This window comes from Cinclus cinclus, chromosome 6 (genome assembly GCF_963662255.1).
Source record: "Cinclus cinclus chromosome 6, bCinCin1.1, whole genome shotgun sequence".
NCBI classification, from domain to species: Eukaryota; Metazoa; Chordata; class Aves; order Passeriformes; family Cinclidae; genus Cinclus; species Cinclus cinclus.
Genome location: NC_085051.1, coordinates 37646263 through 37665154, shown reverse-complemented (window position 1 = coordinate 37665154; position 18892 = coordinate 37646263). Strand labels below are relative to the sequence as shown.

Here is an 18892-nt window from a genome sequence, read left to right as displayed (position 1 = left end):
CAGAAAGGATTACAATAGCTCCAGGCCAGAAGTGTTTGCGATCCTGAATTATTTATTAGTTTGAGGTAGTGCTGAACACAGAGTACTACTTGAGAGTCTAAGGAAGGGGTGGCGGTGATTTTTTTTGAATTCTGGTGCCTGAATATTCAGCCAGGATGTGTGACTTGGTAAAGATTAAAACAGTAAACAGGCACACGCACCTGCATACAGGCATAAAGTTTCAAAGCACACAGTTTTAAAGGAAAATGCATAGCCAACATCCAGTTCAAAAATTATATTAAATATAAAATAAACAATTAATGCACTTACAGAAAAATTAAACCAATATGAAAGTAACCACTTTCATAGTTTGCAAAAAAGGAAGGATCAAGTTAAGGCACAGTGAGTAATACAGTATTTTATACAAAGAAGGCAGTGAGAGCATTTGTTATGCAACAAATAGTAGGGAAAGGAGGTAAAAAAAAAACAAGTGACATTAATTTATTGGAAGAAAAGCAAAGTATCCTTCAGCAGTCAAGGTATTATTCAAGCTATCCGAGGTTTTCTTTCTTTATGCTATAAGAACTACTAATAAGTTGGTTTTCTATGTTATACCCCAGGTGTTGAATCAAGCTCCCCCTTGCAGATGTTCAGGGCTAAGGAGTGATTTTACACTGTGCTCAACACCCTGTCTTAGAATTCAGAAAAGGTAAAGAATGAAATATCAAAACAGACGGACTAGAGCTGATGATTGAATCCTCCTCCTTAGATTTTCTGTAGTGCTGGAGAGCTACAGACAGAGGAGTTTGTGCTGTACAGGACATTAATTCAGGCAGAGGGTCATCTGAAATATGTAATTAATTCCAGAAATGAAGAGCCAAGTTACCTGGCCCATGCTGTTACAACAGGCTCCTTAGTTGGCACTGGGAGCAAGACCAGGGACATGTCGTGATACCCAACCCCCCAGTTTCACTGAGGACCATTTTTAACTTTTTCCTTAGAAATCTCAAAGACAGAAGTGATGATCTGCATGGTAACTAGTGCAGGTTCTCTGCTCCTTTACCTACAACAGTTGTCCACAGAAAATTGCTAGGGCAATGACATCTGATTCTTGCAAAGTAAATCATTCACCTTTTACAAGGTACAGGTACAACAGTCATTGCAATAGATTAGCCTTAACTGATATTAGATGTGGAGCTACCTGCACTTCATTTAGACAAAAATTTCTGTTGTTTCAAGTTCAGTATCACAACACATTATATTTATTTAAGAGAAAGAGTCATAAGTTTGGTTTTGTTGTTTCTAGTTATTTATGTATTCTGTGCTAACAGGGTGGAAAGCATCTGCAGTGGAACATCCCTTACTGGCAATTCACAGTTTGTTTAGATTACTCAAGTACACAGACTTGGGTAATTGATGTCCAAAAAAGTTTATAGTTCTAGACTGGTACTACATAGAGTGTCCAGTGCACTTAATATAATTTAGCAAGACTTCAGTTTCTTTCCCAGAACCACTGAGAGCATGCATCAGAGCACATGGATCTCTTAACTCCTGGGCTTGGAGTGAGAACATCCTACACTGATGTTAGTTCTGAACTTTGCTACAGCACTGAGTGGAGCAGCTGAACATTCTTAGCCTCCAAGTGTGCTGGTACTTGTTATTAAGTTCTTAAGGGTGCTTATAGCCTCCGGGTAAGTTGGGGTTTTTTAACTTAAAAAAAAAGTCAGTGGACCCTTTAATCTAATTAACATTAAATCTAACACTTTTCTCTTGTGTTAACAACAACAAAAAAAAATACATGCATACAATAGTGACAATAAATAGGGAGAATAAGACTCCATTATAATTACTTTTGAGTTACAGGATATTAATTCCTATTAATCTATTCATAGAGAGCCGAGTTGCAAACAATGTGCAAATCCGGGTTTTAGAAGTAGGAAACAGCACTGCCTCTGCAATCCACAGGTGTTAAGAGACACAGCAATTAAAAAAAAAAAAAGACATTTCAAACTTGCTTTACACAGAAATTAGATCACACATTCAAATGTTGATTTTTAGACCAAATGTTTGTAGTGCAATTTTCATTTTAACTGAAGTGCCAATTTGGCAGAATGCCTCAGCCTTTATTAGGCAGACAGACTGAACAGACATCACCTAGCTCTCTCCTGATCAATAAGAATGGTAGGAGTTGTATTTCACTGAACAAGTATAATCCTATTTTTCCTGTTTATAGGCAGATTGTGACACCTGACAGTTCTTATTCCTACATTATACAGAGCTTTACACTTAAGGAGGGACAGGGATCACGTCTTGTTTCTTTTCCACATTGGGCGGGCAATCCTCCTCATTTTCAAAGTTTACATTCACGAATGAAGAGCATGCTGTTGCTCCAGGCTGGTCTGTCTGGACAGGAGCTTCAGCCTGTGGCTTGTTCTGCTGTTCCTGATGCTGTCTTTCTGCTTCTTCTGACATCTTGTTTTCCTGTTCCTCCTCTTCTGCCTAGAAAGAGATAACCCAAGTCATATATTACTATTTACTGTTTACCACTTACTTAGATTAACTTGACATCTTTCCATAAGAGCATACCAGTTGCTATTACAAGGTAAGGACATTTGTTCCACTAGAAAACAGTCACTAGATCATAAGATGAGATACTTTCCAGAACTCCCATAATGGGAAAAAAAAAATCACCAAAAGTGAAGGATTAAACTTCGTTAAACAAACAGAAAAACTGTCATCCAGATAAGCAGTTTTAGTTAATAGTAACAGTGATAGGTCTACCTCATCTAAAGCTTTTTCAGTTCTCAATTAAAAAGAAAAATAGTAAAAAAGCCTTAAATACGTTTTCCATCTCTTCTAAATGAAGATTATTAAGGGTTAGGGGTTTTTTTTGCCTAAAGCACTGGCTACCTATCAGTATTGCCCCGTTATGCTTTAGAACAAATGGTAACCTCATGTTCAATTTACCCCTGACACTGATGAACAAGTTTTAGAGTTGGAAAGTGTATTGCTAGCAGCCACCTCTTTACAGTGTTTAGCAACTGTCCATCCAACTTTGTACATTGTACAAGAGAAACAGAGCAGAGGTCAGGACCCACCCGTTTCTAAGACTAATGAGTTGGAGAGAAAAGGCTGATGAATAAGAAAGTGTTAATCATGCATCAAGTGAAAACTGGAAGCAAGCTGAAATTGAGGGTCTAAAGCTTCATTTTAATGCTAGAATACAAATTTTATTTTTTAGAATACCAGGGAAGACAAGCTGGTAGAAAAGGAGTGCAAGAACTCTAGCTCACACACATACCTCTCTCTTCATTCTGTAATATTCATCAATGGCATATTGGTATTTTGGTGTGCTTATTCCCAGAACAGATGCAATCTTTTCCCCCAGGAAATCACACACTAAAAAATAGAGGTTTATGTAGGATTAGTATCCAGAAGAAAATCCTTAAACACAGTTCTGTTATAAAAATTATCACCATCTTTCCTGAATACTTTTCTGCAGTCCTATTTCATGCACAAAATAAAAACAAAAAACTGTAAGGTTAATCTCCTTGTAGGTAATTATTAGCTGAATATACTAATAATTGTTCTTTAGGATAAAGAATGAACAAAAGGAGAATAACATGAAATTAAATGAAAATATATATGGTGGTAATGTTTGAATTCTGCTAGTTTCAGCTTTGGATCTAAGTTTGTTTTGCTAAGAATCAGTTAAAGGGTAAGTCTTGAGCTGAACTTTAACTGAAAATTAAGGTTCAATCTGGTGGTAATAGCAAAGTAGAGAGTACTGATAAAAGCATACTGCAAGTCAGTTTTAACAATGTTCTGTGTTGCATACTAATGGATTAATAAAGTATTTCTGTTTCAGCTGTCTCAATTTTCAAGCTGTAGGCTACATTCAGTGCTACTTTGCTAAAACAGGTAGGGCACAGTCAAAAGTATGGAACAGGGGAAAGCTTGTGTCAGTCAGTTTCCTTACCATGGTGATGACTACAGATAACACTGGTTGAGTAAAGGCAAGAAAGAAGTTAAATATTCTGCACTTTGAATTGTAAATCTGCCCCAAGGATGCAAATGAGTTAGTCATCTTCTGGGAAAAAAAGTTAGAAGACAGTCATTGACTGCTTCAATGAACATTCACAATAACTAATTTTAGAGATATCCTGGCATCCTTAGTGCTGTGCAAAAGACCAGTTCAAACTGCAGATGTAAGAGCCAAAACTGAAGTGCAAAGAAGAAAGGACTGATCTTCAAATTCTTAAAGGACTTCTAAAAAACGGAAAGCAGTATCTACCCTTGCATATGAAGAACAGATGTGTCAAGGAATGTAATTACATTCTACATTAGAGAAAAAGTGTTTCTAAAAATAAGGATAAGTTAGCTAACACAACAGACTGCCAAAAAATTTAAAAATATTCAAAATTATGTGTACAATGACAGAAACTCCATAATATTTGTGGGAAAAAAAAACAATAAAGATACTTCACACCTTGGAAAGAACACAAACTATGACAAGCATTTTTAAAACTTGGCAAAATTTTAAGAGGTCCACAAGTCAAATAAACGTTTGTGAAGTGAGTTTAAGACCCTGGACAATAGTCCTGTTTATTTTGTAACCTCAGAAGTTCATTGTAGGGCACACAAATAGATTTGTTCTTGGGATACTTCATAGTTGTCTTCAGAAAAACTGTCAATTTAGTTACTACACCAGTCAGCAATCTTTTCAGGTAACACCACACAAAATCTAATAGATAATTCCATACAAAATCCAATAGAAAATTGATATATTCCCTTGCCAACATCAGTCTATCTCCATATGAAGAAAAAGGGGGAAAAGTGTTCATCAAAAAAGTATTTTCCATACATTGTTCCATGCAAGAGTGGTTTATTGAAAGTAAAAAAAAAAAAATAAAATATAAGTGCCTAAGTTAGGAGAGTATTTCTCCACAGATTAAATACAGTTCAATTCATACTTCTTAAAAAACACCAAGTAGAACCCAAAGATGATTTAGTCTGTCAACATGACTTTGTGAGTTTCAATACACCCTTTCTGCTTTTCCCAAAAATTAAATAAAGCAATACCTGATAAGGTTGATGTGGCAACTCGCAGCATGTGAAACCACAAGTAGGGTCCCCATGTGAGTGTTGTCTGTGGGAACAAGAGTAGTATGAATTTGTACAGCTGTATGATCATAGCACAAAATAACACATGCAAAACCTCAAATGGCTTGAGAAGAAAGACCTGCAATGTTTTCTGTTTTGCAGCTACTAAAATGTTTTTGCTTTAAAGTAAGTATAGACCAGACAAGTGAAGCAAAGTATCACCGTAAGATATAGTTATGGTTTACCTCTGGGAAAATTTCTTTCACTGCTTTTTATTTCCTGCTTCCAGACTTGGGAAGTGACAAGCAGCCAACTCAAACCCTGACTAGAAAACGTTTTCCACAAAGTTCTGAATTCCATCAGGCCAAGAGGAGAAGGAGGTAACAAAGTAGTCCCTCATTACAATAATGAAAGAACTGCAAAAGACTGTTTTAAAATCAAACCAAACCTTCAAACCTCTAGGAAGAGGCTGCTTTAAAACATTTCAATCAAGTAGGAATTATCCCTTGAAATTACATCTGGAAAACAAAACCAGGAGCCCTGGTGGGGGGGAGTTACCACAGCTCCGAGGGTGCCAAGCAAAGCCCTGGGCTGATGTGAACCACGAGGAACACAACAGGAGTAGAACGGGGCTCAGCTGAGGTCACCTCAAGAGAAGTGTCTCTGAAGAGCCTGCACACCAGGGCACACAACGTGGGACACGTGAGTCAGAAACTGGAGATCCATGTGCAGATGCAGGGGTAGGATCTCATCAGGATCCCAGAGATGCAGTGAATGGACTGAGTGCTGCTGAGGAGGGATACAGACTGTTCAGGAACACAAAGAAAAGGAATTGCTCTTTGCAATTGAGACTGGGGTGTATTCACAGCTACAGCGAAAATACCACAACCCCCACACAAACTGATATATAGATACATACATCTTAAATTAAAGACTTAAATTAATTACAAAATAATGGGGGTGCGCAGGCTATGCTTTTCATCAAGGGAAGAGATTGTTGCCTGTTTAAAAAAACAAAGCCATGTAATAAAAAGGAAAAGGGGAAAAACAGATTCCAAGCTAACAGGGGAAAAATTGTAGGCTTTGCCTTTTGTGAAAAGGCAAATTCAACTTTCACAGTGAACTAAAACATGTTTATAGTTAACACGCTATTGTTTTCAGGCAAGCTCTTTGATACATATTTCCCCCCAGAAAAGATCTCCGTAGAAATACTTTTTTTCTGGAAGGTAGCAATTAAAAGTGTCAGCTTTTATTAACAAAAACATATTAGCTCTACTCAGCTACCCAAGTATAACTTGCTGCTAAGAACTGTTTGGTGGTAACCCTTTTCTATGATCTTATTTAACAGATACCTGTACAGGAAAAACCAGTATTATTGTAAATAATACAGAAACTATCTGGTATAGCCTCAGTTTGCATGTACACAAGCTACTAGACTTTGGTGCCTTCTGAGCATAGTCTCTACAAATCAGTGCAGCAAGAAATTGCCTGTCAAGCCAGAAACTCAAGTTGGGCAGGCTGACAAAAAGCCGGATGCTATATATTTTTGGCAGTGGATATGGAAAATGTCCTGCCAAGGTAAGAGTGTAAGCAAAACCAGCTGCTATCCTGCTCACACAAAAGCACCTCCAGCTCATTGATTATGTGCTCAGCTGGCAGACAGGCTAACAAGGAGTTTGTTCAGTTGAAGAAGTCAAAGAAAGTGCTGGAAAAGCTTGTTGCCACAGGTGCAAATAATGGCACTGACAGGGCTCTGCACAATCCTTCATGATGAGGTGACAGGGTTAAAAAGCATTCATGCAGGGCACAGGACAAACAAGGACCTGCTGTGTGCTATAAGAAAGAAGAGCCCCCATAATGTTTCAGAGTGAAAAGACAAGCTGAACTTCAATGTGGCAGAAGTTGAGTCGGACCCAGAACATTCTAACACACGTTACCACACGTGTGGTAATACAAACATGGGTAACAGTGAGGCTTGGCAGACACAGAGGTTCTATTTCTACTCTTCCCCCACCACAGCTAAAAATCAGTTTGCTACATTGGAAGCACTTCTAAGTTCAGCTTTGTGGGTACCTCTGCTTTGTGATTAAGCCCAACCAGACACTTCCTCATCCCTGACAGGCAAGACCTTGCCAGACTCCTCAATTAAAAAACTTTCTTCCCAGTGTCTCTAACGGCAATATAAAAACATAAGAGAGGCTACTTCACAGGAATTGAAGAGGAGAAAGGAGATGGTTTGGAGAGTAAACCACCAGGAACAAGGGAACGCATCCAAGGAATCACCTTCTTTTTCCATGAATTCCCCCTTTACCTCTTCAGGGTAAATTTGGGTGCCTTCTCAGAGCACCTTGGAGATGGAAGCAGAAATGACAGATGTGAGGCAAGAACTTGTACTGGGGATACTGGAACCGTTCCAGTGACATGAACAGGGCTGTTAAGGCACTGGCTCAGTACAAATGAATCAAATTAATCCTTGTCTGTAAAGTAGCTTTAATGCACTGAGCTGGAAACTGGAAAACCATACCGTAGTCAGGTCCTACAGACCTGCAGAACCACATACCCAGATACTGTATGTCAGTTCCTTTGGCCAGCCAGGGAAGCCTTAATCTTCAGTCTCCAATCAACTCAAGGATGCAGCAATGTTGTAGTTCTTGACAGGAAACAAGGGACAGTATGAAATGCATCCATTGTTTATTTTATTTCTCCTGCAATCAGTCTCTTTAGTAGACGTTTCTACAATGTTTAATTATATTATTCAGCTATCCTGACTTTATTTTGTTGATAAAATGGAAAAAACAATAGTTTGACAACTGATTTTTAAATTACAGAAAATCTTAACGTGTAATTTTAATTTAAATAGAAGTGAGCATAATGGATTCAATCATTGATAAAACCAAGAGGCCTCTGGGTCAATAACATATTTTTTTTTCCTAGTATGGGGCTGGTGATGGGAGCACACATGTTGCCTTGAATTTCTCAGTGTACCATGTTCCTAAACAATCCACATATGTATTTATTTTTGGCAGATTTCAGCCTAATAACACTTAAACTTTCCAAGGTAAGCAGGGTTTCTTTTTGTCAGAGAAAAAGGCAAAATGAGAAAATAATAGTTTCCAGATTTAGGAAAAACAAAATCCTGTATTTCACAGTTAATATACACCACCAAATAGATACCTTTTCATTATTTACTCTGCCAAGATAAATTTTAAATTAGTTCAATCAATGACTGTTCAATGCTATAATAGGTTCTTTTGTGTAAGACCATGTAAAACTGTGGCATCTAAGACAAGCCAGTGAAAACAAGATCAGGAACACACATACCATCCTCCACCAAGAGCTTCTACCACATTATGAGTAGTTATCACTTGGTCAGTGACTTTTTCTCCTTCATCCTCAAATTCTTAAAAGAAAATCGGAGTTTGATGGTCCTTGAGAGAGGAATTTTTGCTATTCGAAGTTAAGGCCCTTTTAATTACAGGATATCAAGATAACTTTCTTGCAAGGATGTGTTTCAATCTTTCTGAGCACTGAAGGTTAATAAAATGAAAACTCTCCTGGAGCTTTGTTGCACATATCTTCTTGGGATGGATTCTAAAGTTACCACACCAACAGTCATGTTGTTCACATTTCCTCTGTGAAGACTTAGACTCCACCTTCTGCCTACTCCTCTAATAGGTCAATGCAGCAGAGTTTACACCAAGTCTCCCTCTAGGGATAAACAGAAGGATTATCTTCTTAATTAATACAAAATAAAGTTTTGGTGGACAAAATCAAAAGAAAATATACATATAGAGTGCAAATATTTACATTTTAGGACAAAAGAATCAAAAATATATTTATGCTATTAAAGCATTTGAATTTCACTGTGGGAACACAGTGAAAGATTCCGATAGTACTGAATGCTATTATCTAAAAAAATAATATCCTGTGTTCTGGATTAAAAAATACAAAACACAATAGAATGGACACCCCAGTCCAACAATGTTAATTAATTGAGTGCTTGACCTATAGAAGCACTGGAAGTTGTTGCAAAGAAAATTTAAAACCCATTTCTTTTTGAGAATTTGTTTTGTTATGAGTAATAGGAATCCACCACACCAAGTACTCTGGTTACAGTATTATCAGGATATACACATACTACTTTGCTTAGTAAGAAAAACATTGGCATTGCCTGCTTAGCTCTAAAACACAATTAAACCAAAGTACTTACTGAAGACATTTCTCTAAAACACAGCAAAATATTTGTTTCCCTTAAACTCATTCAAGAACTCCCAGGATGCTAATACCAGCAGAGCTTTGAAATTTCATGATGGAAAGTTTCTATTCAAAATATTAAATGTTCTTTTTCTAAAAATAAACTGGTCCAGAAACAGCTATTACTTGCAACATACTTTTTTGTATCCCAACTGAGATAACAAGTTTTAGACATGCTGGTCTCAGCAAACAGACTATTTAATTGCTTTTATAGAAATCTTGCAAAAAAAAAACATTTTAAAAGCAGCTGTTGGCTAAAACATCAAAGCTCAGCTTGGACTAGCATTTCTTCAATTGTGTGGCTCAGCTGGGATACACAAACCATGCAGGAGATAAAGTAAACCTCACTTAATGGTAACCCCTGCTCTAATAAAGTTCATTATGTCCAAGGTAAAAAGCAATACATATTAAGGCATAGTGTGCTCCACAATAAACTACTCTGGTTTGGGGGGGGTCCTTTTATTAAAAACTGTGTTCAAAATTAAGGATTTAATAAACTATAAAAGCAGAATAACACAATCTTAACTCTACCATAAAATATACTTTTTGGTATTCAGAAAAGAAATCTGTATTAGGAAAGGAGGGGAACAACCATGCAGGATTCCTGACTGCTGTGCACACTTGAGGGCTCTTTAGCTAAGTGTCCATTTGCACAGCAGCATGCATGTCTCTGCCCCCACAACACCTACACCAAGGCTTCTGAGCCTTCCATCAATGCACCACCATCTTCTACTGTCAGGAAATGCCACCAAAAATTGTACACATTTGGGTCCCTGATCATTATAATTTGGAACAAAAATCTCTCAAACATCCATGGATATCTGACATGACTGCCTAGTGGGGAACAGAGCTCACTCTGAAGATATCTGAACATTACCATAACAGTACAGTTCCTGCATTTATTTGAGAAGATCCTTAAGGAGGAAAAAAGCACTCTAATAACCAGCAAGGCAGCTTAACATCTTATCAACTGTTTGTGACTACAATACAGTTCTTTTCCAACTATATACTTTGTGTGTATTTTACACTGACAATATCCTACCTGCTATCAGGTTAATGTAATTTTTTGTTGTGTACAATAACTGCCTACCAAGAAAGAGAGCAATGCCATCAATCCATACAAAATGCAATGCAACAGCTTTACTTGTGGAACCCCCAATCCCACCTGAATTCCCACAGTCTCACTGGAGCTTAGTCCTCAACCCACCTTTTTTATGCTTCAAGATAAATTAATTTTACAGAAGGGAAGAGTGATATTGCTTGACAGTCAAAGCAAACCTCTTATGGTCCACCATTTCAGAAGACAATAAGCATAAAGTCAAAATCTTCAGTCCCTTCAAGAAAGCCAAGCTCTTCCAGGATGGATACATGTATTAATAAATACAGGGCCTACTAATGTAGAGTAAATAGAAAGCTTCAACCACAACATTTCTTAATTATGGATTCCCAAACAATGGTGCAGGAGTCATTTCAACAGCAATGTCAAGTAGAAAGCAGGGCACTGTTTTCTGTGCATGCAAGGACTCTTCTCTGAAGTGTGGGAACAAGCAGCTCTACAGCAGTGTCTGCCTCCAGTGTGCAACCAGGCAGGACAAGCTGCTGCACAAAGCCATGACTCCTGGCTGCCTGAGCACACACCAGCACATCTGGGAGGACCCAGCCAGTCTGGGTGACCCCACCTCAGTACAGGCACCTAAGTGCAGAGAGGGCCAAGAAGAGAACTCCACCAGCAGACAGGGAATAGGACTGCAGACTGAATTTGTTGGTGCAAGGATTGTTGCAGAAGGGTAGAAGTGGTTGGGACATCAGTTTCTGGGGTTGTCATAAAAGAAACATCAGACTGGGCATGTGGAGAGATGAAGAGCAGGATGTGGATCTTCTCTGGGACTGACTGCCAGAGGGTGGGGAGCTGCTGCCACTGGTGCTGGCTCAAGTGGCTGCTAGCTTTGCAATCACTATCACTACAAAATAGTTTATCTGACAGGCCAACATAATGAAACAGAGTATATACTTCATTTTACCTCTAAGTACAGATCTGGAATCACTGACAAAAAGTAAAATGCATTTTAGCAGCTACAATGCACACTTTAATTGTTGAGACTTCACTTGAATCTGGACCAATGAAAGGAAACTCCACTGACAGGCTGAGCAACATCTCAGCAGCTTACAACACGGATGAACATTACTTACATGGACTAGGGAGGTCCTTGAAAATCAGTCTTTTATGTATCATGAATTACACCAGTCTTCCTTTATTTATGCAAGCCATCTCTTTCTTTCCCTCCTATACTCTTTTAACATCAAATTGTTTTTACATCAAATTGTTGTTATGGTAACCCTAAATTTCAGGTTTAACTCTCCACTGTCATACATAAGGAAAAATGCCTCCCTTGGAATTATTTTTTAAACAACAATACAAATTAAGGAGATACAAGGCAAACATTATTAGAAAGAGAAATGCTGGAGAGGACAAACTAGAACTGTGAAGAAAATAAACCCACTTCTAATTAATAAGGCTACTTTAGTGGAGGAGAACTCCAGGACAAAACTTCCCAGTAATACTTTTCACATATTTCTGAGTCATTAAGCCAACAAAACTATTAGAATTTATAATACTAAAGACTGTATGAGATTAGTGACACAAAATATTAAGTATAAAATGTTTATAGCTGCCCAGTAAACCCGAAGTAGCAATTTATCAAGTAAAATACCTACAGGATCTACAGGTGGCAACAGGTCTTTTTTCTCTTGTTCATCTTCCTCTTCATCTGTGCTATATTCTTCCATTGTTTCTCCACTTGCAAAATGAATAACCCTCCTTGGAATTTTCTTTTTCTTTCCTATGACACCCAGCTCCACATTCTCAAAGCCGCTATCTCCCTTTGAAAGCTGCTATAAAGGAAAAAAAAATCATTATCTCAAGTGCATGCTTCTAGAACTGGAAATTTCGCCCTTAACAAACTTCATGAGGTATTTAAAATATTTTAGGTTGGTTAGCATGTACAGTGGACATTTATAAGAGCTTGCCTGTAGGTAAAAGACTGAAACATTCTTGTTTGCAGATGTGTAAAAAAGGATCCCTTCTCTGAAAGTAATAAAAAGGTTTCTTCTGAGGGGGACATGTTTCATTAAATAATTTGATAAGCACATAAATTTTAATATTTAGAAATATTGTTGGGTTTGGAATTAATATGTAATGAAATCAGATTAATTAATAAAATTAATCAAGTAGTTCACAGGCTGTAGCCACCTCTTTGCAAGTTCAGACAGACACCTCTAACACAAAAGAGAGCTGAGTAACTCAGCAGTCAGGCTCAAGCTCTAAAAGGATGCACCAAGGAATCAGCCCCTGTGGGCTTTTGTCAGCAACCATGATTAGTACAAGGGACCAGGGTAAGGACAACACTTAGTTTTGTGCCTAAGAACATACAAGGTGAGAAGTACAATGTCTGGCTGTGTTCTCCACTGCTGAATGCTACACTGCAGTCTTTGGGTGACAAGCATTAAGAATACATACTTCTAGTTCAAAGGCCAGTCAGCAGGCTAGTCACTCCTGCAGGCAGAGAATTTTAGTAAGGTTTGGTATTGCAGCTATCAAAACAGAGCCTTCATCTTGGTAGAGCTTTTAGATGCTACTGCACCAAATGCACAAAACTGTGCTGAAAACACTTCTGTCATGTAGAGAAGGCCAAAGAGGTTAGGAAATGCCAACCACGTTTTTAATGTACCATGAAGGTTTTTAAAAATGAATGAGCTCATGTAATTTGAAACTGTATCATAAGGAATGACATGCATAGCGTGTGCAGAATCCAGGCTGCATAAAATGCATTCCAGTTTCCAACTTCTTCCCTATACAAACCTAATGATCGCCGCAGAGCACAGTTCAAAATTATAGATAAAAATACATGTTTTATCACACTGCAGTAAGATATCCCTTAATAGCTGCAAGTGCAGCATCACCATCCTCATCTCTCATGCTAGATTACACAACACAGCTTTGCAAGGCAAGCAGGCTTGATTAGCCAGGAGAGACAGTGGGCAAGGGAGAGAGAGGCAGCAGAGGGTCCTGGGCAGAAGAACTGCTTCCTTCATTCCAGCCACGGATTCCTCTCATGCCCACAGAGAAGAGGGAGGGAAGGCAGAGATCATGTGCTGAGCTCTACAGCGTGGAGAGGGAGCACACCCATCCATCATCTCTCCGAGCCCTGTACCACTGCTTCTCAAAACTGCAAGTCATCTCAGCTTCCCACAGCATTTCTTTAGCCACGGTAGAATGTCTTCATGACATTTCAGGCATTTTCCTGAGCAGAGCAGCATCCAGAAGCAAGTTTTCAATGGGGTAATTCAGCTGAAGCAGGATTGTATTTTCAGCCAGAAGCACATTTTCATGTAGAAAGACAAAACTGACTGTCTGGGGCCCAGTGCAATTTCTCTGCTGTCTATCAGTCATGGGAACAGAGCAAAGCTATAAAAACACAAATGCTGAAAACAGTCAAGCAACCTGAGCACAGGGAGTGCTCCTTGCTGCCATTATAAAAGTGCCACTTCCAGTGACTCTGTATCTTCTCTCTGGTTCTGTATCTTTTTGTGCAAAAAGCACCACAGAATCAGCTTTTCATTAACATTCCACACTCCTTTATTGGCATCATACAATGTCACTGTTTTTATATTTAGTCGCAGTACTGAAGAGCACTGTTTCTTGCAAACACATCATAAATATCACTGTGATTAAAACAGCAAGCAATGTGAGCCCTTCCTTAGAGTTCCTCTAAAAGCACAGTCTCTTAATCTGATTTTGGCTCATTTATGGCAAATGCTTCAAAGATTTTAACTTCTAAAAAATGTTGTTTAATATTTCAAGTTTTAAAAGCAAGCTTTAGTTCCCTGAACACCCATCCCACACTCACATTACCTACAGTAAGCATTTCCGTGTAGCTGGTACTACTGGTACAACATTTCAGACAAATGGAGTCACTCAAGACAGTAAGGATCCACCAAGTGAATCTGGTCCCCTTGCTAATCTGGCTCAAAGTCCTACATTATTACATAAAATAAAGTATGTCATCTGTTGTTTTGGTTATTACCTAGTCAACAAACCTGAGTAAGGGTTTTAGTCATCACTGGCCTCTTACATTTTGCCTGCACAGCATCAATAAAAGCCAACTCTTCCAGGTATGAGCAGAAAGTTCAGCACCAATAAACTTTATCTTCCCAAAACTGTGTTAATACAGATCTATTTTAGAGTTATCACCTAGATTCACCTTATAGCTCAAATGTTAACAGTATTTCTTGTTTGAGAATTTATACTTCTGATCTTCCTTTACAAATTTTATCTTCTTTTCCAATTTAGGAAGTTTTTATAATGATCTTTCTTCTAGTGCATGGCTTTAGTCAGATTTCTGACCTCTTTTTTCTTTCCACAGGCTCCTCCTTCTCCAAGACATTATATGGTCTTGAAAGAGTCAGCATTTGTGCCCACGTCACGGAATTATTTACTTTGGCTTCTGTTCCAGCAACTATTAGACACCAGGGCCGGTGACTCTTGTGCTTTTGCCACATTAGCTAACACTCTTAAGGTACTCAGTAAACACTATAAGGCAACTTCCCCTTTCTTTTAAATGGCCTCTTAGAATTTTCTTGACTTTATGGCACACATACAAACCTTGCCTGTCAGGCAGTCAGGATCTGAAACTCATGTTCCTTGTTTACCCCCTTTACACCCACTCTATCTCACCTTATGTCCAGAAACAGAAAGAGAGCAGGGGATCTTTTGACAGTGCTGGTACCCACTGTAAAAGCACCCAGCACAAAGGAATTTTAATCCACATATAAAATGCCAAAATAAATAAACTGCAATTAAGGATAAGGTGTTCCTGGACACCTGCAGGCAAGCTGGGACAGCTGACACAAATAGCATTAGGTGATGCAATAATGTACGTTTCATGAAGGAGTCGAAGAAGAAAAGTAAAAAGTAATAGGGAGACCAGGCTATTCACTTTGGCATCTTTTAACCTGTCAAATGCAGGAATCCCTGTAAGAGCTGCTCACTCTCCGTGAGAAAGATGAGTACTTCAATTTGCACAGATCTCCTGACCTGATACTGCTAGTCATTAGAAGGCTGGTAATAACTAATGAAAAATATTTCTACTATGCTATTTCGGCTGTCTTACTGATTTTTTTTTTTTTTTTTTTTTTGGCTAGGGTTCGGAAGAAGGGGTGCTGTTTAGGCTTGAGTGGTTTGGGGTTTTTTTCATACTGCTTGACTTCCCACCATTGCGTTTCAACTGAAATTAAACAGCATGAGTCTTTCAGAAACAAAAGACAACAAGATGACAGAGCCGGAGGACGACTGTAAGAAAAGACATCCTTGGAAAGGCACCATAACCGGGGAAGGGGCAGGGGCAGCGCCTACGACAGCCAGGGCCAAGCCGAGGGCGGTGCGAGGAGCGGCCGCGGCAGGACAGGCGAGCTCGCCTGGCTGCACTGTAATTAAGAGCTGCTGTCCCTGATCACCTCCCACGCCTTCGACAGCTTGACAGCACGGAGGGAAGTGGATACCCGTCTCACTTTAATATTCATCAGGCTCTTCTGTCAGAGGCATTGTCCGCCCGGAGCAGCAGACACCGGGACACGCGTGCCCGCCGCGCCGCCTGTAATTACAGCGAGCCGCACGGAAGGACAGACTGCCTGGCACGGACCGCCTCTCCCGCGGACAGGCCACGGCACCCCCGCCCCTGCGGCGACCCGGGGGCTCCCCAGTCCCGCACAGCCCCGGCGGGTCAGGCCGCGGCCCCCACCTCCGCCCCCGCCGGACCCGCCGCGGCCTCGCCCCGCTCCGGAAGCGGCAGCGCCCGGGCCCCGCAGCTGCCGGGAGAGCCGCCCCGCCGGCCCGCTCACCTGCTCGGGCTCCATGGCGCCGGCGGCGGGCGCGCAGTAGAGGGTGATGGCGGACAGCCCCTGTTCCATCCTCCCGCCCGCCGCGGCGCCGGGGGAGGGCGGCAGCGGGCCCGCCGCGGCCCGGGGAGCGGAGCGGAGCGGCCGGGCGGCACCGCCCGTCACAGCGCCCGACGGGGCGGTGCTTGCGGCCCGCGGGGCCGGCCGCGCTCGGGAGCCGGGACCCGCCCGGCAGGGACCGGGACACCCCTCGCACCGGCTTCGGTCCTTCCGCTTCTCTCCGCAGCCCGGCAGTAACCGGGGCCGGGACGGAGGCAGGGGAGAGGCCAGAGGCAGCCGGGCTGCCAAGGGACAGAGGCGGAAACATACTGAGACCGCACGCTCCGGGGCTACACGCGGATCATCTCCCCAAAATACTGCAAAGCCCTGCAAAATAACAGAATAATATTTTAAGGAGCAGATGAAGTTCCTGGACAGTCGTTAGGGGGCTTACTAGCCCAGGAGCACCCTTACTCAGCCTTGCAGGAGTGGGTGTTGGTTCAGGTAACTCAGCCCTTTGTAAAGAACGAGGCCTTGAAAAAGAAAGAAATGCGCACCATGAGCGCCCTGGCTCCCGGGCGGCTGAGAAAATAACATGCTGCCCAGGAGGGTGGGAGAAATGCTTGCCAGGTAAGAGGTTTGCTCAGTTGCTCCTGGGGAGAGGTGAGAGCTTTTCTGCCTCCAGCGTGTGCTGATCCTGTCACAGAGTACACTAGTAAATATCAACTACCAGTGAAAACAGCTGGAGTGGAAGCATCTGAAACATTTTTCATGGGATAGTAGTTTAAATTTTGTTTGGGGGAAGAGGTGGAAACAATGGCTGTAACATGCACTTACATGACAGAAAGAGTAGTTTTTCAATCCTGCATCATTAAGAATAGTTTCCAAAAAAATTACACCCTATAGCACAATATGGACTCTTAGAGACTTCCTTAGTCATATTATCAAAGCACAATCCAGAGCCCGTTACAAAAGCCCAGGTAAAGTACAGATGCAGAAAACGTTCCCTTGTGAAAAGGGCTGACATACAATGTACAGTGACAGAAACAGAAAGATTGCAGAATGAAAGGTTACAGTATTATTTTAGACAGTACAAGGCTGAATGTCTACTTAAGTGATTACAACAAACATACATCACTTAAAGTTGCAAAGAAACAAACTAATGTTAGGATGCATAAACATCTCTTACCCCAGAGTATACATTCTGTTTTAGTGACAGACTGGTTGGAATAGGGTAACAGCTCCTCAAGAGCATCATTATCAACCAACCAACTTGCCTTCCTTCACCTCTAATATGGTTATAGCAGCTGTGCAGTCATATTGAACTAAATCAGTTACCTCCCAGAACTGGCATTTCCAACTTGAACGAGTTTAATAACTTTAGCACATTAACGTTGAAAGTACTATGGAAAGGCAAAAAACAAAGTCAGAGCTGTGTGTGTGCGCTAATAGTTAATTGTCCAGCTTCTACCACACAGCTATCTATTGACCATCATTTCCTCTTAGTAGGCTGCTCAGCAGCAGCCTGAGCTCAAACAGCTCAGACAAAAGCTTGTCTGACAGCAGCAACAGCAAGATATACACAGGAAGACAGATCTCAGTTTTCTAACCATTTCCAGCAAGTTTTGCTTAACTCTAGTTCTTCAAGGTTCTTCTGTGCTAGATAAAACTTTTCTGTAGACTTCTCTGAGATACCGTAGTAGATGAGTACAAAAACCCTAAATGCAAGAAAATAGTGCTGGGACTGTTGTTACACATTTGCCAGGAGAGTTTTATTTGCATCAAGCTATGAAAGGCCACATAAGTCACCAATCCATTTAGATGTGCTCCTCATACAGTTGAACTCTTGTTCTTAGTGCCTCCATCATCAATTTTTTTTTTTTTTTACAGACTTAAGATCCTCAGGCAATTTTTTTAAGCAGGCTCCCAAGTATTTTCTACCTGGCTTGCTAAGGTAGGAGCAATATACACTTTATTAATTCCCGCATATATCTCAGAAATAACAACTGAAAGGTTATACTTCAAAGGAAATGCACTCTGATCTTGCCCTTGTCTCTGCCAACACTCAGCTAGCAACAGCTCTCTTTGTATCTGCACTTTGGAAACAGTGAACTAAAAGTTAAAACTAAATGTAGGCCACAAGCTGAAAACAGAGTTAATTGTTGGTAACTTGACACTCTGAGCCTGTCCTGGAGCACAGTGCTTCACTGTTCATCCTCAATATCCCTATTCATGTTTGATTTCCACCAAAAGCATTAACCATCCCCTCTCCCTTACTGACTGCATTTCAAACCAAGATTTCATACTCTTTCCAGCATGGTTTTGCATATTGCATTGGGCTATAGTTCTCAAGAACTGAAAATCCTATTAAAAAGAAAAATCAGGTTTTAGTAAGCACACCACTTCAGTAGCTGAGGACAGCTCCCAACAAGCTGGTGATATGGAAGAACTCATTCTTTTTTATATATTTAAAATACAAATATTCAAATTAACTGATCCTTTTACAGATTAATGCTATGCATAAAATACAGTACATTGAGGTAGTTAGCATACTTAGAGACTTTTCAGCACCCCCTATATACTGAACACATACCATTAATCAGGCAGTAGATAGTTTCACATT

The 18892-nt window shown here is 40.3% G+C and overlaps 1 protein-coding gene across 1 annotated transcript; it reads right to left on the bottom strand.

Moving 5' to 3' along the window:
• Window positions 1–238: 238 nt before the first annotated feature.
• FAM177A1 (family with sequence similarity 177 member A1) lies at window positions 239–17527 on the bottom strand. The gene is given in 7 exon segments (XM_062495387.1): window positions 239–2478; window positions 3281–3378; window positions 5062–5128; window positions 12052–12228; window positions 16234–16427; window positions 16430–16571; window positions 17459–17527. Coding segments are annotated over 7 exon segments (960 nt in total). The 3' UTR covers window positions 239–2265.
• Between the last annotated feature and the right edge of the window lie 1365 nt (window positions 17528–18892).